This window comes from Netta rufina, assembly GCF_964035555.1.
Source record: "Netta rufina genome assembly, chromosome: 15".
NCBI classification, from domain to species: Eukaryota; Metazoa; Chordata; class Aves; order Anseriformes; family Anatidae; genus Netta; species Netta rufina.
This window is the reverse complement of record NC_140138.1, coordinates 6,902,676-6,925,576: the sequence shown is the minus strand read 5'-3', so window position 1 is coordinate 6,925,576 and position 22,901 is coordinate 6,902,676. Positions and strand designations below refer to the sequence as shown.

The following is a 22,901-nucleotide window of genomic DNA, read 5'->3' as shown; positions in this document are numbered from 1 at the left end:
GAGGAAAAGAGAAGAGTGGAGCGATTTGGAAAAGAGGAATTTATTCATCATAAAGGTCAGCAAGACATGCAATTTATCCCAGAGAAGAGACAAGAACCCTGGAGACTTTCCAGAAGGCCGTACACTGGAAAGCTGTGCTCCACACACTGCAATACTGTTTCCCAGTTGCTTCTTTTTCTCTAAAGCGAGACAAGGATGAACTTGATTATTCAGCAGCTCAGTGATCTTTTCTTCCATGGGAATGTACTGACACGTTCCACCAACAGGATCTGTCTGCTAATGGCAGCAATCTATCTCCACGCCACCTAAGTTCTCCTGCCTGGTCAGAAGTCAAAGTTTCTTCACAAATTAATGGATTTTGCCAGGGCTTGTTCAGAGCACAATGGTGCACAAGAAATCGTTCTTCAGTGGATGGGGATATACTCAGAGAGCTAACTGGGACTCCACAGACCTAACTGGGACTCTTGCTGTTTTGGGAAAGGACATATCTAGAAACAGTGTGAAGCAAGGTTCTCTAGGCTTGTGTCAGAAATTTAAGCATATCGTTTTAGCAGCAATCTCTGGATTTTGCTCTCACTAAGAACACTGCACTTTGAACAGGATGATGACATGATGTAGTAACTACAACTGGCTCCTGCCCAGGCAGTGATGGTTGGAAGTCCCCTGCATTCTCCCTAGCCACCTGCCAGGTGAGCCCCTCACTGAACAGTGCCTGCAAGCAGATGCTGCAATAGCTGACAGAGCAACCGCACTTGAGGAAAGAGATATCAGCACAGAGTTCATCCTTCAGTTTTCCAGGGCTCAGTTTTTCTCCAGGATTTTTGTGAGGAGTTCGTTCAGCCGGCTCACCATTGGTCTGGGATCTTCGTTCAGTCCTGCTGCTATCATGGCATTCTCATAAATCTGAGAAAGAGAAGAACACATTAAATAAGCAGCAGGAGCGAGGTGAATGAGAGCTGGGGAGGAAATGAATGTCACACTCCAGGAGTTGCATGCTGACAACAAGCATGTCTTCTAGGCAGCCTGGTAGGAAAACACATTGGCCACAAGCAGCAGAAATACACAGAATGGGAAACACAGAAGAATGAATCCAGCCTGCTAAAAGGGCTCCACCCTGCTCCCTGCCACACACAGTCTGCAAGCTGGCTCTGGGGAGGATGGTGGTGCCTTTGCAGGCCTGGCTCTCACCTGATCAAGTAACATCTGGGCCAGATCAGGCTGACTGTCCTTCAGCTCATTAAGCTTCTTAATCAGAGCATGCCTATAAGAGTAAGAAAGATCCATACTAAGATTTAGCTTTTTTGGACATATGAGTGTTTTGTTTGTTTGTTTGTTTTTTCTCTCCTAGAATAAGCATCTAAGCCAAAGCGGGACAGAAAATGTTCTAACTAAAGGCCAAGACAGCTCCACCTTTCTTGCTCCTGTTCCAGGGGCTCTCTCTTCTCTCCCATCCCAACCCTATAACCCCCACAATCCTCAGAGGGCTGGACACAGTGTGGGTGGGTGGCTCATGTCCACCACACCATGCAGCCACACAGATCAAGGCACTGTAGCGCACGCTGCACTTAATGGGGAGAGTTCTGCTAACCTAGGGGCTTTAAGTTGCCTTCTCTCTGCTTCCACCCCAGCAGGAATGCAGTGCTTAGCACTGGTATTGCCACCCCTTACCCTGTGTTGATCTCTAGGGTGGGCTGCAGAAGCTGGGCACGCTCCTCTTGGGTCTTGGCCAGCTGCTGCATGCGAAGGAAGTGTCGGGCAGCCCCCATCTCGAGCACAGTGATCATGGCAGGGTGGGTGTCCAGCCGTGTAGTCACCTGGGGCAAAAACAGCAATCAGTGCTGAGATGGAAACACACAATTCAGAGGTGGGTGAGGTTAAAGGACTCAGTCTCCTCAGCACAGATCCACACTGAGCCTCTGCACAACTTGTCCCCACCCCAGAGGAGCTGCCTAAGCAGGCAGGAGAGCTGGGGTCCCGACCGGCCCTACATAACCTAAAGTAGGGCCTGGTAAAATGGGCTTTGCTCATTACGCATTAAGTGGTTCTTCCCATTGCCACAGTGACCACCCAAATGACAAATACCAGCATTCACACCATTTACAGACAGGATGCACAGAAAATGATTTTTCTCATACAGTCCAAAGTAAAGTCTGTGGCAGGAGACCTCCAGTCAACCAGTGCCTTCACTTCCTAGGCTATGATCTCCGTGGATCTTCTGTACTCAGTCACCCAGGCAGAGAACACCTACCTTAACGTCAGTGACTCGAGAGCCTAAGACATTTCTCATCCAGGCCATCAAATCCCCAGCCTCTCTCTCTGTCAGACGTTCTGCAGCTAGCAGAAGAAAAAGGGCACATCTGATCAGTGGACAGTGAGCTTTACTCCTGATTTCAGTACATTTCACACTTTCATTTACTTGCTATATTGTGAAAATGGGAATGCAGCACCACTCAGCACACCCTCCGTGCATCCCCTCATCCCAGACCACGACATACCCGCAGAGGGCAGGCTCTTTCCCTGCCAATGCCTGCCTCCCTCTGTCAGGGCACCAGGTGTGGGTCTGTTTTTAAAGCTCTGTGTATGACATACCATCTGCTTAAATTAGCAAATGTCTTAAACTTTGATCTACAGCAGCATGTGCGACGAAAGGGATCTGCAAGAAGTACAAGCTGCCTCCACCCGTGAGAACTGCAGGATGGAAAGGAGCGCTCTTGCTCACAGACTCAGGAACTGCAAGAGTGCTGGAAGAGGCACACCCAGGGCAGCAGGACTGCATGCAGCAGGAAGGGCCAGGGGGACCTCACGATACCTGGGCGACTCTCCTCAAAATTCTCTTCCTTATAGTGATCAACAACAATGTCCGTCTCCACCGAGATCAGCTTCTTCTTGTCAAACTCCCGAAGGTGCAAGAGTGTCAGCTCATCAAATTGCTCATAGCAGAACAGGACCTGTGCCAAAAAAGCAGACAATAACACGTTGTTACCACGGATGGCAGGGCTGCAGCTGGACAAGTTCTTCCCCAGCAAGTGAAGCTGGGAACCAGCACTGACTCCAGTCCTGAAAGGGCCACCTGCCTGCAGAGGACTCCTACAACAACGCTGTTAACAGCACTGCACAGCAACTCCTAGGCTCCTGCTCCAGGGTTCAGCAAAGGCACTTAACAGATGTCAGAACCAGCAGAAACATCTAGATATCTGCACAAGCACTAACCTGCCTGCACAGGGTGCTACACTGCTCTGCTCAACTCCAAGATCTAGCTGAGCCCTGGGCTCTGGTGCAGTGTCCTGAGCACAGCACACTGCTCACCTACCTCCATGTCCTTCTTCTTCATGGCCTCGAAGTACGGGGAGTGCTCGGCCAGGTGCCGGTTGGGTGCACACAGGTAGTAGATGTTTCTGCTCCCTGCCTTCATGCGGGAGGCGTACTCGGTCAGGCTGGTCAGCTGGCCTGCAGGCAAGGCAGATGATTCGTAACGCAGCAGCTTCGCAATGTCCTCCTGAAAGAAACGTGCTCTCATGAGCTGGAGGCAGGCCACTACAGCTCTACCTGATCACTCCCAGTTCCAGGACCTCTATTTGCAATGGGCAGGCTTGTTTGCAGTTTGTACTTCTGCAAAAGGGCTCAGAGGATTCCGGGTCCCACCTTTCCTGCTCCAGATATTATGGAATGACCTAGACGGGATGTAGGCCAAGCTCTCCTGGAAGTGGGAATCCAGCCTGAAGACAACAGCAGGGATAAAGCCCTACTTTATCACCTGCTGTAGTTCACATTCTATCAGTGAGGGCTGACAACAAGTGTGGGTACAGACTCTGCAGTGTCCTGAACTAGAGTGGGGAACAGCACCCAGTCAGAAAACATCAGTTAGGGCAAGGTGCACTAGAGCATCTGTAGGTCATTAGACCCAGAACAAGAGTTAGAGGTATGTAAGATCCAGAGAAGCAGCAGTGCCCCTCATCCCAGGTCATAGCAGGACTCTTTCCCATGCTCTTTCCCATCAGCTGCAGTGTATCAGGACTGCTGGTACCTTAACATCCTGCTCTGCTATCGTGACAATCCCCTCTCTCATGAATACTCCATAGTCCTCAAAGAATTTGGCATATTTCTCAGGGTCCTTCTTGCTCTGGTCAATGAAGAACTTTATCAATCTCTTCTGCAAAACATCTCGGAGTTTCCTGCAGCAAGAACAAGCCTTTTTAAAGACAGCTGCTAGACCAAGACAAGTGAACAACTCCCCATGCAGTGTTTCAGTGACGTGTTTGGAAACAAGAGGAAAAAGAAGAAACTCTAGGGCCACTGTCTCCTTTTCCCCAAGGCTCTGCATTTGTTCTTTGTACCTCAGTCAAGAGAAGTCAAGAGCTGGAGAGATAGCCAGGGCTGCTGTACAAACACAAGGCTGAAGCTCAAATCTTCAATAACTTCAGTGACACTGCAGTACCTAACCAACTGTGCACAGGACACTCATCGCACTCCCACAGCTACCCCTAAACACAGGGAGGAAGCAGCTCTAAAAGGGTTACACTGGGAGGACTCCTTTCTGACGGCCTCAAAATCCAGTGAAGTGGCAGGGTTATTCTGATGACTACAGTGGAGCTCAAAGCATTTTATCAGCCGCTGGATGCAAGTTAGCCATTAAACCTAACAAGGTAACAGCAGAACCAAAATGCATTAAGAGCCTGCTCTTATCCTTGTGTATCAAGTTCCAGTGGCAGATGTTTGAGAGGTGGGCCTGAAGCACAAAAATTAAGATCCAGGGGCATTTTATTTTATTTTATTTTATTTTATTTTTTTGAGGAAACTGGCCTGTTGGTGGTCAGCTTCCCTAGGCTTCGGAACCAAATGAAAACCCTGTTGGCTGGCACTCAGCATTTGACAAGTATCTGTGAGAGCATGGCAGAGCTTTGAAGGAAGTCTGGAGACAACAGTTACAAGATGCTGTTTCAAGGCCTACACGGTGACTCTAAGGTAGGGACCAGCTTCCTAGCACTGCCTGTTTGGTTTTGTTTTCCAAACCACCTGGTGGTGGAGATCAGATAATAAATAAATTTTAAATAGCAAATCCACTCTTACTGCTATTGACCAGAGGTACCAAAAGGCAGCCTAGGGCACAAATTGCACATGGCCAAGGAGGAAACAGCAGATTGTATGACGGCACACTGGTTACACATCTTGAGATGTGACCAGCATGGCTGCGAAACTTTACACTCCATGTTCACTTTACAGACCAAAGAAATTCTCAAGCATGGGAACGCTGCAGCTTGCTTACATCCACACCCCTCTGACTACCCCACAATGCCCCCTCCTCAACCAGCAAGAAGCCACACGAGCCTCAGCCTCTTACCTGATAAGGGCACTTTCTTGCAGAAGCTCCCTGCTGAGGTTCAGAGGTATATCCTCGCTGTCCACAACACCTGGAACACAGAGCGACCCTTGACCAGCGAGGCAGACACAGGAGCCAGGCTCAGGAAGCAGCCCCTCCCCTAGCCCCCTTGGTAGCCACGTTCCACAGCCCACTGCTCCTGCTCCCAGCACACACCTCTGAGGAAGCGCAGCCATTTAGGCAGGATGTCGGCAGCCTTGGTTTGGATGAGAATTTTGCGGCTGTAGAGGGCGACGCTGGAACCCAGTTCCCTGCTGATGTCGAACATGGATGGTTTCTGCAGGAACAAGAGACAAAGGTAACACCAGCACTGCGCAGGGTGCCCGACCATCAGCTGCACACAGCAATCTGCTCAGCAGCACCAGCTGCCCAGCTCATACTGCAGTCACACTGAGTCCAGCAGAAGCTGAAATCTTGGCTGCCTTCCCTAGGGACCTACCTGAGCCTCCTCCAACCCCTCTCATGGCCCAGTACCCCCACCATTATCCTGTAGCACCCAACCCACTGCAGAGATGCCATGCTGGATGCTCCTCCTCGCAATTCTGCCTAAGGAGCAGTCCCTTTCTCTCCTCCTCAGAGGAACTGGGCAGATGTCCCACTGCACGTACTTGCTCAGGCACATAGAAGATGCTGCGGATGTTGAGGGGAGCGTCGGTCTTGTAGTGCAGGACATAGCGGGGCTTGTCGTAAGCCTGAGCTATGAAGCGGTAGAACTCCTCATGCTGCCACTCACCGATGTCCTTGGGGTCCAGCATCCAGAGTGCCTGCGGAGGAGCAGAGAGATGAGTCCCCATCAGCCCTCATCACCTATGGCCTCACAGCACAAAGCTGCTCTTCCAGAGTTGTATTTTTCCCTCCAGGGTGCCTGAGCGAGGAAACGCCGTCTTTCAAACAGACACACTCTCCTCTGCACAGCAGGAGGGCAGTGGGGTGTAGTAATATTCACACACTAACAAATTACTGCCACTCAGGTGACCTCTGGTCACCTTCCATGCAGGTACTCTTGTCCTGCAGCACATCTAAGGCAGATTTGTTCAGCCCAAAACAAAAGGGGTTTGGCTAACCTCTGTTACTTGACACGTGTCACTGGCCAAGAGCATCCCAGACAATTACCACAGCTCAGCTGACTGGCAGTCCTGGTCAAGCATCTCAGGGCTCAGACCAAGAAGCAAAAGAAAAGTGAAAGTTTAAGTGGGCCTATTCCAACCCACCTGTCCCCACGATGGGAGTCCCGTCCCACTGCAAGGTCTGCTGACTGCCTGTGAAGCAGGTCCTCTGTTACCTGTTTTCTGCTGATGTATTTTGGAGCATTTCAGGAGTTGTTTCATGAACCAATTGGCCAGCTGTGCCTCGGCAACACAGTTTCACACATCAACACGTGAGTTAGAGTCACGAGCTCCAGACCATGTCTTTCCCTGTGGCCATGCTTTCCACCTGCTGCTGCTCTGAACCCCACAGGTGCCCAGCATTCTCTGGAGCACTTAGCCCAGTGCCCACACCACATTTACATTCTCAGTACCTCAACACGAGATTAGCATCTAGCAAAGATTAGGGAGGTTCTGCCTAGTTAACAAACACTGGGACCAATTAACGAACCCTTGTTTCCATCTGGATGAAGACTACTGCACTTAGCACAACTCTTTGCCACTCAAGCCCTTAAGTACTTAAATATTTAAGTACTTAAGTAATATTTATGTACTAAAACATTTAAGTACATGGAGTGACAGGTGTGATCGATCACCCTGAGCAGTGCAGACATCCAGCCCACCCTCACCTACCAGTCCAAGGGATTCAGGGCTCTGGCAACCCTGCTGTGCTTCTGTATTCCTTAAAGCTGCTTTTGCCTCAGAGCATTGTTACACAAGCAGCTTCCTTACATTTCCAGCACACACAAGTGTCCTGGAGGGTTTGCAGGATCACAGGTAGGATTAGGGACTCAAGTGGGTACTAAGGTGCTTCATAGCAGCTGTTGGTAGGTAAAGTCCTGCTTTCCCAGAGTCTTACTTGTAGCTACAGCTATCACAGGCAGGATGGAAAAGCCTCTAATTCTATGCTGTCAGCTACATGGCAAGCATTCAAGATCTTATCTAGTAAAACCCACAGTAGGGATCTAACTACAGCTCTGTTTACAGTGAACTGATGTTGATGTGTGGAAAAATGGAAAAAAAGATCCCAGATAAAGAAGAGGCTTGAAACGGGAACATAGTGAGAATAAAGCTGTTGCCATATCCCAATGGAGAAAACACTTTCTGATATAAAGATAAAAGTACACGACTCCATTAAGCACATTTCACCCCTTGCTCTAGTACTGCTCTTCTCTAGGGAGTGTTTTCTATTGATTGTGAGGTAGGAAGACCAAACAGCTGTCTAAATTAAAAAACTAGAAATAGATTTAAGGGAAACAGCTAGAAAGCCTTTGGAGCAGAAACGCTATTATTGTAGGAATCCAAATAAATAACAGTCACTAATAACACCAATTGCAGAACATTAGGTAAATTAACATGATAAAATATTTAAGTACATCCTTGAAAGCTTGCACATTCGGTGCCACTTCCCAGGAAAAAGCAAACACACACACACACACACACAGACACTCTGTACCTACTCTCTTAAGTGAGGAAGATTTAACCAACCAGAAAATGAGATGCTGGAGGAAAAACAATTCATAGATTTTTATTTTAAAGATAACTACTTTCACCTAGGAGATTTCCTGCAACTGGGCCAGAACTTCTGACTAAGGTGGATCTGGCTGTATCATTTTAAGTGGTCAGAAAACATCAGTGTTTAAAAAAATGCAATTAAATTAAAAAAATTAATTATAAAGCAGTTAAAAAAAATCAGACAGCGAGCTGAGACGCAACAAAACCCAGATGCCCACTGGCATTGGCTATCCCACAGCAAAGGGCAAGAAGAACTGCAGCAAGAGGTGTCAGCACACTACTGATGTGAGCAAACCCTACACCACTAACATGTCACCTGGCTTAAACAGTTAGAAGTAGCATTAAAAGCACTGAGACAATCATTCTGATTAGGGAAGAATCCAGAAGATATCTGTAAATAAAAACTGCTTTGTCAACCTGCAGGCATTCCCTCCAACAAACGCCAATAGGCAGTACCAGACATGATTTATGCCAGATTACCTCCTCTTGTTTTAATTAACTTGTCACTAAAGGGTCTGTGATATCCTGGACAATCCTTCCGTGACTGCCAGAGACAGCAGCAGCAGCTTTATTGTGCTCCTGTCTCCGGTGGAAGATTACAATGGTTCATCTCCACCAGCAACCTGCCTGTGGCCCTCCTGCTTACCTGCAACGTGTTAATTCGTCTCCCGTTGAGGTACAGCGGGAAGCTGATGAAGTTGCTGTATTTTGTCACCACCTCTGGAATGGAAAGAGGACATCAAAGAGTCATGTTTGTGAAAACAACAGAGTAAGAATTTCTTCAATAACAGCATGTAACGGGTGCCGCAGGAGAGCACGGACACTGTACATTCACCTCCCACTCGTGGGGAACCAACAGACTCCGTGCATCCCCTCAGTGGGTAGCAGCATTTCCCTCCTCTGCTCACCCTTGACACGGTCTTCATTGGCAAATTCCTTGCAGTCTTCTTTGAGGTGTATAATAATCTTAGTCCCAGTTCTGACACCAGAAGCTTCCGCAATCTCGAACATTCCTGAGCTAGGATTAGAAACAGAAGCCAAGTCAGCTTGTGCCTCACATACAGCCGTGACAAGACATGAAAATATGTAATTAAACTGACAGCACGCACAACACCTCAGCACCAAGAGGAAAAGGCAAAAAAATCTCAAATGTTTGAATGCTCTCTGTGCCTTCGAGAAGGCTCCCAGATAACACGTCTGTCTTCCTACGATACCCCAGACCCCTCTCTCTACAGACACCAGCAGCCTCTGCAGGAAAACTTCAAACAAACTTTCCCAACATTCAGCCTCTCCCCTACATTTGACAATTCGGACTCGTGGGCCCACGTTCCCACCTCCACTGGGCAGCAGTACCTGGCTGCAGTGCAACGCAGCTGTGCCCTGGTGAAGGCAGCCTGTTCTGGGTGACCGCTCCTATTCTGCTGCTGAGTGAGTGCCACTGAGAGCACTGACGTAGCAGAGAGACAGGCCAGCCTTCAAAGCGTTCAGCAGTACAGGCTGCAGTGCACAGCAGCTTGGCATCCCAAGACAGGCTGATGTCTCAGTTACAAGTTGTTTTTTTTTCAAGAATTTAAATAACTTGGTAACGAGAATCATAGAAATACTTCCGTTCTATGGGATTTTAATGGGATGCAGAGCTTCTCACCCCCAGGAGCTCCAATTTCAACTGGGTCCAGCACAGCACAGCTCTGCCATCACAGGTGTTTGCAGCTTGGAAGCAAGAAGCAAAGGCTGAGCGCACAGACCCAGCCCACAGAAGACACGTGCCTACAGAGCCACAGCACTGCACCAGCCCTGCCTACCAGGGGTGCCCTCGAGCAAAAAGCCAGGGAACTAGACCAAAGACAGTAAATTTCTCTCTCTAATCTGGAGTGCTGCTAAGAGAAATGCCTGCCAGCAGGGAAGGAACAGGAGAGGCAGGTACTGTCTTTGTCCACAACATGCCTGCTCTGACAAAGCAAGTTCGTCTGCGGTTGTTCACCCTGGCACATTTGGCCACGCTTTCTTGCTGTGTATAATCTGAGCAGGATCTAAACCAGTAAGCCCAGTCATGAAAGACCACACAAGCCCTGTCTTGCTCTGCTCAGCTTTCAGTTTGTGCCTGATCTGGATGCAGCCCCTGCACATTTCCACCCCTTTCTGCAGCCTTACCCGTCTGAGGACCAGTGGTAGCCCGGGCTCCCCGGCTCTGCAGACTGTGAGAACACCTCCACTTTATCAGCAACCATGAAGGCCGAGTAGAAACCCACTCCAAACTGGCCGATGATTTTACTGCTGGCTTCCGCTTGGCTCTGCAGAGCATCTAGAAATGCCTGGGGGAAAAAAGGAGGAGACATAAACCAGTGCACAAACTCTGGGACTGCTGTGGGGCTGTGACCTGTCCTGTGTGCACTGATGCAGCCCTACACCAGGCACCATGGGCCTGGCTGCTCAGCACCCACATCCCACACCTCTGTCAGCACTCAGGAGGGTGACTGAGGACAGGGTTTCTCCCTGAGGACATGGGTTTCTCCTGCAAAGAACATGCCTGTGGAAAAGGGGAGCATCACCCAGGGCAACACTCGCTGCAAGGAGCAGTAAAGGAGAACAAGGGCTCGGTCAATAAGGAGCAAGCAACCTCAGAGTAGTGACTTGGGAGAAAAAAAGGTAAATATGACAGTTTGCCAGCACGAGGACACAGCTGCTGCCCTCCCAGACGCAGTGTGAATGCCAAATGAGCATGTGCCCCTCCATAACGATGGCCTGGGGAGGAAGGCACTGACTTTTGGGAGCGAGGGCAGGCAGGTGCAGCAGCATTACACACGGGGGCCATTAGTGCTGCTTCGGCACCACAGGCCTCCCTGGCACACAGCAGAGACCATTAAGAGGCAGAAGACTCCATAGGAAGGTTTCACCTTCCAAGAGGGGTGTATTTCACAGCTGGGCTGGGGGCCAAGGGAAGAGACAACGAGAAGTTACTGGGAGAACAGGACAGACTGTAACTGGAGAAGGCTTCCCGAAGGGGAGGAAGGGGTAATGCCACAAGTTACCTTTGAGCCCGATCGAGCAATGGTACCAAGGTTAGAAACAAGCTCCTCCTGGGTCATCCCAATACCTGTGTCCTGAAAAAAAAAAACAAACAGCAATAGCAGCTGAAATAGCAGTAGAGAACTGCTGTAGCAACCAGCACCCAAGCAGCTCCTACCTCTGCCCAGGGCTCTCACCCAGCCACCGAGCAGTAAATGCAAGAGCAGCAGGCTTCCAGCTGGGACTGCACCTGCACAGAGGCAGGGCAGCAGGCACAGAAGGGACACGGCTCTAAGGGGCAGTCACAGCGGTCTTGTGCCTATAAGCCATTAAGAAGTTTAGAAATTCAAGCGTTAGATGGAGAGAAAACAGAAATGTGCCAAGACTGGCTGGCATCTGCACCGCTCACACGACAGTATGACAGTGCTGGGAGGAGATCTCGAGCCAGGTCACAGCCTCCCTGTGTGTGCACAAGGCAGCCTCTGCTCCTCAGCAAGCACAGAGGGGAGCGAGGAGCAAGAGCAGCAGCTCATTTCCAGCCTGCAGGTAGGGAACTGATGCCCTCACCCCAGGAGTCAGAGTAGCAAATCCCTTAAATCTCAGGTAATGCAGACCCTTGGCTCCATGCTCTGCTTTCGCTGGTCTCCTTCTCCTGCCTGTTCTTTCCCATCCCCTCTCCCCCTCGCATTGTGCTCCGCAGAACTTGAGCATGAAGCTGTCGGTGTCCAGAGCCACAAGCCTGAGAGCTGGGCACTGCAGTGCCCCCAGGAACAACCTAACCCCAGCTGCAAGCACAGCGCCCAGCCCAGGCTTTGAAGGCACGGCTTCATCTTGTCCCCCGTTTATATAAGGATTCACACTCCTGCATGCAGAAAAACTCCCTGCTGCTAGCGCGTGCCCCTCAGGCAGCAAACCCTGCAGCCCCATCCAGAAAAGGCTGCGGCACAGCTCAGACTAGGCTGCAACTTCAGTCGTTGTCACAACACATTTGCACAATCCCAAGGCAGCATGGACAGCAAAACCCAGCTAGGAACGGCCGCATCCTCACACAGGACCCCAACAAAAACCTTTCCCACTCACAGCCAGCGTTCAGACTTGCTCCATGTGCACCTTCCAAAGAAGCCAAGTACAAGCTAGCGGCCTCTGCAATGCGACTTCTGAAAGGAAGGAGCCATTCCTCCTCCCAAAATCCAGCAGTTTCTTCTCTACCTGCCAGAAACATCCCGAGAAGCCACCCTGACAGGTTCTCTGAGCCACTCGGTGAGGCGGCGGCAGCGTGAAAATGATGCATGTGAAAGGTGATCCTTGCTCAGGGGAAGGACTCGGCTCTGCTCACGTACCTGTGCGTGCAGCTGTCAGAGCTGACAGCTCCCTGCGTGTCCCAGAGCGCGCTGACACGCTCCGAGTGCTGCTGGTGGCAATTCGGCTGGCTGGAGTCAGCAAAACGAGCTTGAGCAGAACCAACTGCTGCTAGGTGGCTCGGAGGTGGGATGCCACGGAGATTTCTGGCACAGCACGCTTCTACCACCCATGTGGGGCACTCGGTGGGCTCATTTACTAGAAAATAAGATGGCATTAAAAATACCTGTACCTATCTTTTGGTCTAGTATTTAACTCCACCAAATGATCAAACTGTGGTCAACTTGTGAGGTTGCTGAGTGAAGTGCCATGTGGACAAGATATTTTTCTGCATCCCCACAAGGCACAGCACAGCAACACCTTCCACGTGATTAAATACGGTAAGGCCAGTCACGGGCATCCTGGCTAAGTGGGAAGATGGCAGGTAAAAATCTCAACAGTGGGAGATGAAAAGCCAGGAGAAACAAACAGAGCATGGCAAAATCTCAGGAATCTGACATGGTCCCTTCCCCCAGGGAAGGAAAGGCCAGAAAAAAAAAAAAAAAAAAAAAAAAAAGATGTTAGATGTTTTCAGCATCTGGTTCAGGTTTCCTACGTGCCAGACCCTGCACAGAACTCTTAACTCCTCTGATCCATGCCTATTTATAGCACAGCGTGTCATTCCCAAATTCCAGCATGTTAAAAAAAATATCCCTACCCTGTGAATATATTTGGCTATTGAATTCAGAGCTCCCTGCCAAACGTACTGCAAAATGCTTAAGGACAGTTCCTAGAGACCAGGTCGATGAGGGTGAATTGCAGCGAACAAAGAGAGCCCGGCTGCAAACACCGCCCGGCCACCGGCAGGGGAAGCAGAAAGCGTGCCCCGAGGTGGCCGACCCCAGGCCCTGCCTCAGCAGGCACCGCCAGGCAGGAAAAACCTGGGTGGATTCAGATGGGAACGCCACCAAGACTCCAACTGCTCCTGCACACGGGTGCCTTGGGCAGGAAGCACCCTGTGGTCCCACAGTGATTTAGGAGCACTTCCTATGGGTGATCAGCCAGCCTAGCTGCAAGGACTGCTGTTGCTTCACCACCAGCGCTGCGACTTCCCCTGCAGAGAGCTTCGAGCCCTCTCTTCATCCTACAGGAAAGTTTCTGCTAGCTGAGGGCAGCCACAGCAGAGCTTTTTGTGAAAGCACGAAGCCAACAGGACATGGGTCCTCCACAAACGAGGAGAAGTGAGGGATATGTTCATAGTTCAAAGCACGCAACGCCACTCCACAGCTTCGCAGAGAAACCAACTGCTGTAAAGCGTGACAGATCCAGGGCACTGACGCTTCGTTAGCTGGAGGCTGATTACAGAAGCCCTTCTGTTGCTCTGCTGAGTTATGATCTACTCACCTGGCCGAATTTCCCTTCTGGGACTTCTCAGGGTGCCCAGTTAACAGCCAGCCCCTGAGCCGTGCAGACCGGAGGCAGGAGCACTGCGGTCCCCTGCTGAACCACACATCTGAACAGAGCAACGCTTCCCCTGAAAACAACAGCAGCTGCACATTTGTTTTCAGCACTCTTTTCTTTTTACATGGAGACCTCCTTGATACGAAATGTGTTATTGGACCGCACTGGACCTTTGTTCTTTCTCTGCACTTTGCTCCAACCCTCCTGGTGCGGGTGCTGGAGGCGTGCAGAGCCCACCCTGTGCAGCTACGGCTGGGTGACTGCCTGGCACGCAGCTCGGGGCTCCCACCACCACACACCTTCTGCTTGCTCAACAGCCCTGAGGACTTCTGTCGTCCTCGAAAGACGTAAATGAACACCTTCGGCCCCACTACCCATCTCATCAAATCAATCTTGCATTCTCATCAGACTTTTTAGTAAATTAGAAACAAACAGCACACAGTTACAGCAACAAATCTAGTTTAAGGTAACAAATTGCTTAGTTTAGCTGGTAAACAGGAACCTAGGTAAAGCATCATTATCTTTGCTCATTACCTGAGTCCAATTTAAGGTATTGCAGAGCCTTGTTACCCAAAACAATCCCTTAACTAAACAGTCTGCTGCCTTTGCCACAGCTGCATCTGAAAGAATGCTTGCAGCTAGATACATGTTAGAGCTACCGTGCCTTTCCTTTTGCTTTGTGGCAAAACAAAGATAACATTGCACTGCAAAATCTCTATGGGGCATCGGGGGAACATCGACTACCTTATAAAATAAGGACATGCTGCTTTCGCCAACTACCAAGATAATACAATCCCCAAATGTCAGATTAACAACTGTCCCCCCCATTATTAAATGCCTTGCTTAAGGAGACTGAAAACCCACACGACCAGGACAAGGGCCACACCAGAGCAGCATTCTGATTTAGAACCCATAACGAACGCATCTGCAGCAGCAATGAGGGGAGGAAACAGCACGCTAAAATTCATGCGTTCCAATAGAAGGTAAGCTTGCCTAATACACAGAATAAAGGCAGAGCCTGATTCTTTCTTTCCTTTCCAGTACCATCTATTCACATTATCACATTATCCGCAACAATGCTGGGCATCGCCACAGGCGCAGCCTCCACCCATCCAGGTCTCAACGCCTGCTGTTCAAGAAATTACTTCCTTTTATCCACTGTGAATTTCCCATTTTTAAACATGATGTGCTCTTATTCTGGCATGAAGAGAAAGAAAACAAAAGATTCTGCGCTTCTTTCTCTAGGCCACAGATTATTTGAGATGCATTTCTATGTCTGACTCCCCGGCTTACTTGTTAAAGATGATGCAACGACTGGAAGCTCAACCCACCCCTGCGATCAGAGGCACATTTCTGTAAGCTTCACTCCACCCGAGGCTTCCCCATGCACAGAGAGCTGCACCCCACGTTTCTGTCCATGCCAGCACCCTCAAGCCCAAGCAGCAGAAGGATGCTGCAATGCTGCATGCCTTCAGGATGCAGCATGGTGGCACAGGGTGGCTGCCAGGAGGAGACCCAGCACGGAGCAGGACCAGCTCTCTAACTGCACCACACTCCGTTGGAGATGTGGGTGCACCTGCACTGACCTGCTGAAGTCCAGAAGACACCTCAGGTCCTTATCAGAGCCTCAGGACACCTCAGTCCTTGCTGCAGACCGTTTATAGCTCAGAAGCCAGGAGAGATCTGCTCACTGATCCAGGGAGCTGTTGCATGGTGGGGTGAGTACTGTTTGCAGGCATTTGATCTCCTCCCAGACACAGCAAACTTGTTATTTCAAGGCTTTGCAAACACTGCTTTTGGGTGATTGCAAAGGTGAGAAGATAGCCCAGCACAGGGCGCTGAGCAGCCCAAACTCTGGCAACAATTACACCGCTACCCCTGTTAAAAGAGGAGGCATGCTCCCTTGTCCAGCAGCTCTGTGTGTGCTTCAGACAATTTCTCCTAAACCCTCCAGCCCCTCGGTTCACGTGAGCACAGGGTTATCAATCAGCAGGTGGAGCACTAGGGCAGGCGTGCGGCCACCCCAGAACCCGGTGCCATCACCACGTATGGGTGCTGACACCAAGCTCTGTGGTCATGGGGCTTTGGGGTCTGCTCCCACCTCAGACACACATCTGTACAGCCTCAGCAGACAGAAATTCTGATCTTTCCTCAAGGAAAACACACCCCTCACGTTTTCAAGAGGATTTTCTTAACAGATCTGACCCTGCAGGCTGCAGCTGCTACCAGAAGGAGCTGCCCCAGACACAGAGCAAGGCAGTTTTCAGAGGGGTGGAGGAAACCACGGCGTTTGCTGAAACAATGGGGCTTTGGTGAAGGCACGAAGGTGGTGTAACCTGGTGGGCTGGGCAGCAAAATCCAACACTCACACACAGCGTTCCCCTCTGAGCAGGCACAACGTTGGCAATGCTTAGGTAGCAGCCCCTGAACGAGGACTCAGTTCTCCCAGCAGAGAAGCAAGCAGAGCCGCCGGCACCTCACAGAGATGAACGTGGTCCTTCATGGGAACAGGATCATCCCTCCCCTGGGGACGCGCCTGTCAGAGGCCACCACACACCACAGCCCTGCCACTTCTCAGATGGTGAGGCACAAAGAGCTGCTGCGTGGTTTGGAACAGGAGAGGAAGCAAGATTCAGTGGACCCAGAGGCAGAGAGCAGCCTAAAGATCTGAGAACAAGGACTTAGGGGTCAGTGTGAGAACAGGACCTTTCTGGGAAAGAAACAGGGTGACCACTGCCAGAGATGACACATGAGGGACCTGCTGATTCTGTTCCAGTGGGTCCTAGTGGGGACAAAACCCAAAACGTTGACTAAAACACGTCCATCTCTGCCTCAATCACTGCGGGCAAGGTTTTTTTTGCACCTCTGCAGTCCTGAAAGGTAGGGAGATGTTCTGAGGCTTGCTCAAAGTAATCCTTAAATTCGGTACATTTCTTCAAGAGGTTATAAATAAACCTTTCACTGGAGGTAAGGAGCTTTAGGCACTGTTGAGAAGGCAAACCTATTAAAAGAGATTGGAGCAGCGCTGCTCTCTCTCCCTTCTCAGAGCACGGCACTGCTGCAGTTAGAGGCTCGCTCATTTAGTCGCATTAGAGACGCACAGGCAACCAGATAGGGGGTTATAAAAAGATAAATCCCTAAGAGCTCCAGTTGGGTGTGACGTCAAACACACGCTATCTGCAAGGTGGGCAAACAGGTCTCTTAGCCAAAGTGCCACCGCTTCCACAGCCAAGGACAAGAAGGACAAGGTGGATGGGGTCAGAGGCTGCGGGAAAAGGGAAAGAAAGAGCAAGGCAGGGGTGATACCCTGCTCGGGGCTAAGCGAGAGCTCATTAAGGAGTCAGTGTTACACAGCAGTCAGAAAAATGCAACAGTCAGGTGTGATAGGAAAAGCAAAGCCTCTGCATTACAATCCGAGGATCTTTGGGCTGGTAATCATGTTGCCCACTAATGATCGCCAACTTCCCCATGGCAACTGCAGCCACTTGTTCTGCAGAGAAACAAGTGTAAAATAACTGAGCAGCCTCTAACATCAAGTGCTTTTGTCCACGTGAAAAATAGCAGACCGTGTGCTTTGCCTGTGCCACATCCCTCCGGGAACTGCTCTAGTCATCCCTCATGCCCGCTGCCGTCTGCTTCATTCTCAGATCTCCCAAGAACAGGATGAAGTTACGCTCTCATAGATGATGTTGGTCCACAAGGAAAGTTTCCCGTTTGCCACCTCTGCATTAATATATTTGCCATGAAAGCACCACGACTGAGCCTCAGCCTTCCATCCTGGACAATGGTCACCAACAAAAGCAATCAAAGTACAGACAGCAGCACCAGCTCCACCTGCCCTCACCACGCTGAGGCCCACAGGTGATCATGCTTACAGATTACCCCATTCCTGCTAAGCATTTTGTCACCAGTAGTGAACTAGAAGGGAGCCAGGACTGCAGAAAGGAGGACAGGCAGGTGCCATGGTGCTGCCACAACCCACAGTCCCTCCTGTGCTTTAGGGCAGAGCTTCAGCTGGGCTTGGCCTGCTCTAGAGCAGGAGGATGTGGAGATGATCAGCAGTGGGAAGCTCTGACCACCAGCCCAGTATCTCCCAGCAACCCAGGTGAGAGAGGTCTGCTGGCTCCCAGGCAACACAGACCTGAGGAGGGAAGAGAATTCCTACACAAAGGTCAGGATGAAAAAAGACTCCCAACTTCTCCACCACTGAGAAATATACACACAACCTAGGAGGCGCACTGAAAGGATACTGGGAGAAATGCTTCTGGTAGCTCCTAAAAGGAGACGGAGGAGCAACAAATTTTCCTGTTAGGGAAGTTTGGGACAGATGAATTGGTAGTTTCCCATCAAATCCTGATGTATCAGCTTCACGACCCAGAGCCCAGCTGAGTACAGAACAAGTCTTCAGGCAGGTTTGGGAATCCAAGGGGCTGCACTGCCGCTCAGCTCCCACCGCTCCTTCACAGGAGCGAGGCCAGTGGTAAGAGCAGCAGGGAGGAACATTCTCCTGTTGCTAAAGGGAGGTACCTGGATAGTGATGGTTCCCTTTCCACCGTCCGTCTGCAGGTGGATCTCCATCTCTGGCAAGGCTTTCCCTTCTGCCATCAGCCGGTGACGCAGTTTCTCCAGCGCATCGCTGCTGTTGGAGATCAGCTCCCGGATAAATACCTGGGGAAGAGACAACCTGACACTGCAGCCTGGCCTTCTACACTGCACGGGGCTCTCAGAGCCCAGGAGCTCATTGTCAACCCACAAACTAAATCCCAGCGTGCTACAAGAACTGCCTTTCCCCATTATCTGCCAGGAGAATGGTTTGTCTGAACTCACTAACAAAGCACAGAGCCTCTGAAGCCCACAGAGGAACCCTGGCCATACTTTTCACATTTTCAAGGTGGCTTAGAAAAGACCATTCAAGAAAGGGTGGGATATGAATAGCACAGGATTTACTGTGAAACAGAGCAGGTATTCTTCCAGCTCAATGGCTGTGAATATAACCCTTGACAGAGACAGGACTTGGCTCACACACGTTCTGCCAGCGCTGGGGCAGGTGGCAGATGCCCTACCTCCTTTTCTGAGTACAAGGAACGGGCAACGATGTCCAGCAGTTTCTTCGTTTCAGCCTGAAACTCATGCTTGGAGGCCGCACCTGGAATCAAACCAGAAACACTTATTTAAGGTACTTCACCGGGGTCATAATGGGAAATCTGGCAAATCTGCATTCTTACCATGTACTTCAGCTTCCCAGGAGTGAGAGTGTGAAGTGAGACAGCACACAGGCAGCTGTGGCCTCCAAAGAGATGACAACAAGAGTGCCATTTACACACCTCTATGCTGCAGCACGCTTTGCCAAGCAGATGCTTGGCCTCTGCACCTCCACTCCTTGCATACAAACCTCAAGACAGGCACAGACTGCAGTGCCTGCACGTTGGTCACCATGTCCAGACTGTGGTCAGGTAGCCAGGAGGGAAAGAAGATTCCCCTCGCTCCTCACATGTGGCCCCGTGTGATCCCCAGGCACCCTGTGAAGTGCCCCCATAGCATTCAGCCTGCCTTCTGTACCCTTCCTTGAATCCACCTGCACGTGCCCAGCCCTAGGAGCTCTGCAGCCAGCTGGTTTCTCTCAGGCCAAACAACGCTCTGAGCCTTACACAGAAAAAGCCAGACTCAAACGTCTCTGTGGAGCTGGCAGGGGTATACATTTACACCTATTTATGCAAGTGGGTGGCTGTGCCCTGGAAGAGAATTTTCCTCAGAAAGACTAAAACGCCACAATACTTCAGCCGAGAGACCATCCTTGGCTTTTTAAAAACAGCATTTCTCCTGCTAGAGGCTTTAGAGAACCCTAAAGCAATAAAGGGAGAGCCACAGGTCACACACCCGCCAGGCCTGGCTGGTAAGCACCTACGTTCCCTGGGGACAGAGGCTCAGCTGGGGCATGGACAGCAGCAGGAGCAGCGCATCAACCCTACTGGGAGCTTCACAGCCTGGCAGTCACAGCAATACCTGCCAGGAAAGCCACAAGAGCACAGAGTTAGGATGCTATTTCTGTGCTCAAATAACTCATGCAGTTTTGCTTTAAAGCACCTCTCTCTGGAGATGTGCAAGGCAATTCATTCTAATCAAAGCGCTGACAACAGGATTCTCATTAGAGCTTCACGGTCCACAGCAATGTCCTGGGCAGAAGCTGTTTTGGGGACAAAAAGCCTCTTTTCAGGCAAACTCTAGTGCCTGTGAAGCCTCTACACATATGCATGACAGTCAACTGCCTGGCTAAGCTCACAGATGCAACTTGTTCCCGCAGTCTTGATGGCCTCATTTCTTACTAAAGGCCATTCTAATTTGCACGCTCCAGTTTGGGGTGGGTGATGGTGCAACGCAGATTCAGCCTGTGATCTGCTGGCTAGGATGGGACGACCACAACCCACACCTCACCCCAGAGGGCTCACCCTCACGGTCAGGGCACAGCTACACCCAGCCAAGGCTTTGTCATTGTCCTGGCTCTGTCTGCAGCTCGAGAGTGCTCCCACGAGACAGCAGTGTCCGTGCCCACCTTTGACGTTCTCTGTGTTGCTGATGATGGTGTGCAGGGGCTCCTCTTCCTTGCTCTCCGCTGTCTGCGTGCTGTATGTCCGGCCAGCAAAAACGCAGGTGGCAGGAACGCTGTGTCGGAGGCTCCAACAACGGGCTATTTCCCTTGGGAGGCATGCTGGGCCTCTTGCTAGAAGATACAATTCAGGAAGTTTCAGTAAAAGACACAAGGATCAGCAGCAACAGGAGCCCTCTTTAAAGGCCCCGTTTCAGTAGTCCCGTGGGGAATGACACTGGCCAAGCAAGACCGAAGGTCCCTCGTGACACTTGCCATTCCCCTCTGGGAAGCTGCTGCCCCAGCCTGTCCCCTCTGAATTCGAAGTCTAGCCAGAATATGGCAATGTGTGACTTTCACAGTGAATTAACTGGTGAGGAAGAGGCATTCTGCTGCTTCCACTGGTGTTACCTTCTCTGAATGCTACACTAACACTCACCATCAGGCACACCCCTCGGCACCAACATCCTTCTGCTCGCTTTCATCCCACCAGCAGCAACTTCACGAGCTCACTCCCCTACCTCCGAACAGCTCCAGCCAGCCCTGCTAGGCCCCTGTGAGCAGCTCCTCTGTGGCAGTAAATACCTGCCTGTCACAGCACAGGGACGACATCCTCCAGCCAAGCCAGCTCTGGGATAAGCAGCACGTGGAAAACGAGGGAGCCAGGGGATGGCACAAGCCCTGTTAAGGGCTGGGATTCCCTTTCGCCCTCCTTCCAGCCCTCACCTCACGGTGCCCAGGTGAACTAAGCCTTCTCTCTGTGGGGAGATGAAACTAAAGCCAAACCTGCACACCAGAAGACAATTTACAGCGCTACAGAGCTCGTCCCAAAGCCAGTTGCTCGGTGCTGTGTCTCAGGGGCAGCTCACACAGCCTGGGCCCCAGGGACAGCCTGGGGGGCACAGACCCACCGGTCCTGGGGACAGGGCTGGGGTGGCCTTCCCCGACCTCACAGGGAATGCAGCCGAACTGGGCTGTTGTGGGGGACAGGTGACCAGGAGGGGAGAAAATGGATAAGCAACAAACGTGGCTGGAGGCAGTGACAAGCCCAGGCTTTCCTTACGACTCATTTTGTGCTCGTAGGCAGGGGAAGGAGGCAAGCTCCGCACCCTAGGGCTGCCAAAGGCGTGACTTCAGGGTGTCACTGCTTTAGACGAAGGGGTACAAAAAAACAACAAAACAACACCAACAACAGACAGAACTGGGAGCCATTTGCGTGGTGAGTCCTCACAGCGCAACCGTGAGCGTTTTGGACACCGCTGGTTTGGTTTGGCCGCACGCAGCCCTGGGGCACAGCTCTCCTCTGCCTGCCCCAGCCTCATCACAGCCCTGTGCAACTCTGGCACCTGGCCCTTCTGGCCCTACCTCGCATCCTCCAGCTCGTCCGGGAGGTCTCGGGCTCTGTCCACAAGTAACTACAGCCCCTGCCCACCCACCATGGCAGGCACTAACAGCTCCTGCCCCAACAGCGGGCTCTGCTGCTCCAGCCTGGGCTCTCCCTCGTGGCAAGAGCTACGACTACGGGCAGCAGGGCCCCAGAAGTGCCGGCTGCCTGCAGGACCCCCAGCCATTCACATTTTTTTGTCTATTCATTTTTTGCCTCCCTACCTCTGCAGCACAACAAATCAATCATTTAGCAGGCATTTTTCGATCCGTGCCACGTTTGGCCTCACCCCCCCTACCTAACAGCCCGTCCCGTGCCAGGCGGAGCCCCGGCCCCATTTCCAAACCGTTTTCGCCCCGTGCCGGGCCAGCAGGCGATAGCCTCCGGGCAGCCCCGGCCACAAACCCGCGACCCCCCCCCCTCACCGCGGCTACCGAGGAAACCTCCCGGGACGAGCGGGGGAAGCGGCACCCCCGAGCCCCCCGCCCGGCCCCGGGGGCTGCTCCCGGCGGGGCCCCGCTCACCTGCGGCCCCCCGCGGCCCGGCCCCGAGCCCGGTTCCGTTCCCGATGCCGGTCCCGGCTCGCAGCAGGGCCCCGAGGCGCCTCCCCCTCCGCGCCGCCGCCGCCGCCGCCATGCCGCCAGCTCCCGGTGCGGCGCGCGGCGATGGCGTCATGCGGCGGGCGTGACGTCATCCCGGAGGGGAATCCCCCCGAATTCCTCCCCCCGAATTCCCCCCCCACTCCCGGGATCCCCGCGCCCCCCCCCGGCCGCAGCTCCAGGCGCGGGGACAACGGGGCCGCCCCCCCCCCCCCCCTCCCGGTACCTGCTGCGGCTCCCGGTGGAGGCCTCTTCGTGCTCAGCCCCGCAGCGCCTGCCCTAAAGGGGCCCGGGGGGAGCACCGGGGGTGACCCTCGGCTGCACGGAACGCGCGGGCAGCCCCTGAGTGCCGCTACCAGGGCGGCAGAAAGCAGAAAGCAGGGCTGGGGACACAGAGCAGGGCAGCAAGGTGCTGCTGCTCAGCGTTCAGGCCTGAGCGCTGCCTTTCCCTTCGTTTCCAGCCATTTGTTCGCGAGGGTTTGGGCTCAGCCAC

The 22,901-nt window shown here is 51.9% G+C and overlaps 1 protein-coding gene across 1 annotated transcript; it reads right to left on the bottom strand.

Moving 5' to 3' along the window:
• Positions 1-20: 20 nt before the first annotated feature.
• On the bottom strand, positions 21-22,474 carry TRAP1 (TNF receptor associated protein 1). Its single transcript, XM_084296243.1, has 18 exons — positions 22,334-22,474; positions 20,393-20,560; positions 18,906-18,988; positions 18,370-18,510; positions 11,067-11,138; positions 10,189-10,349; positions 8,946-9,055; positions 8,684-8,757; positions 5,986-6,141; positions 5,534-5,654; positions 5,339-5,408; positions 4,025-4,172; positions 3,311-3,496; positions 2,810-2,948; positions 2,249-2,334; positions 1,669-1,814; positions 1,189-1,261; positions 21-903 (listed from the first exon to the last, which is right to left on the bottom strand). The coding sequence occupies exons 1-18, from the start codon at positions 22,443-22,445 to the stop codon at positions 802-804; spliced, it is 2,148 nt and encodes a 715-aa protein (XP_084152369.1). The 5' UTR covers positions 22,446-22,474; the 3' UTR covers positions 21-801.
• Positions 22,475-22,901: the final 427 nt, after the last annotated feature.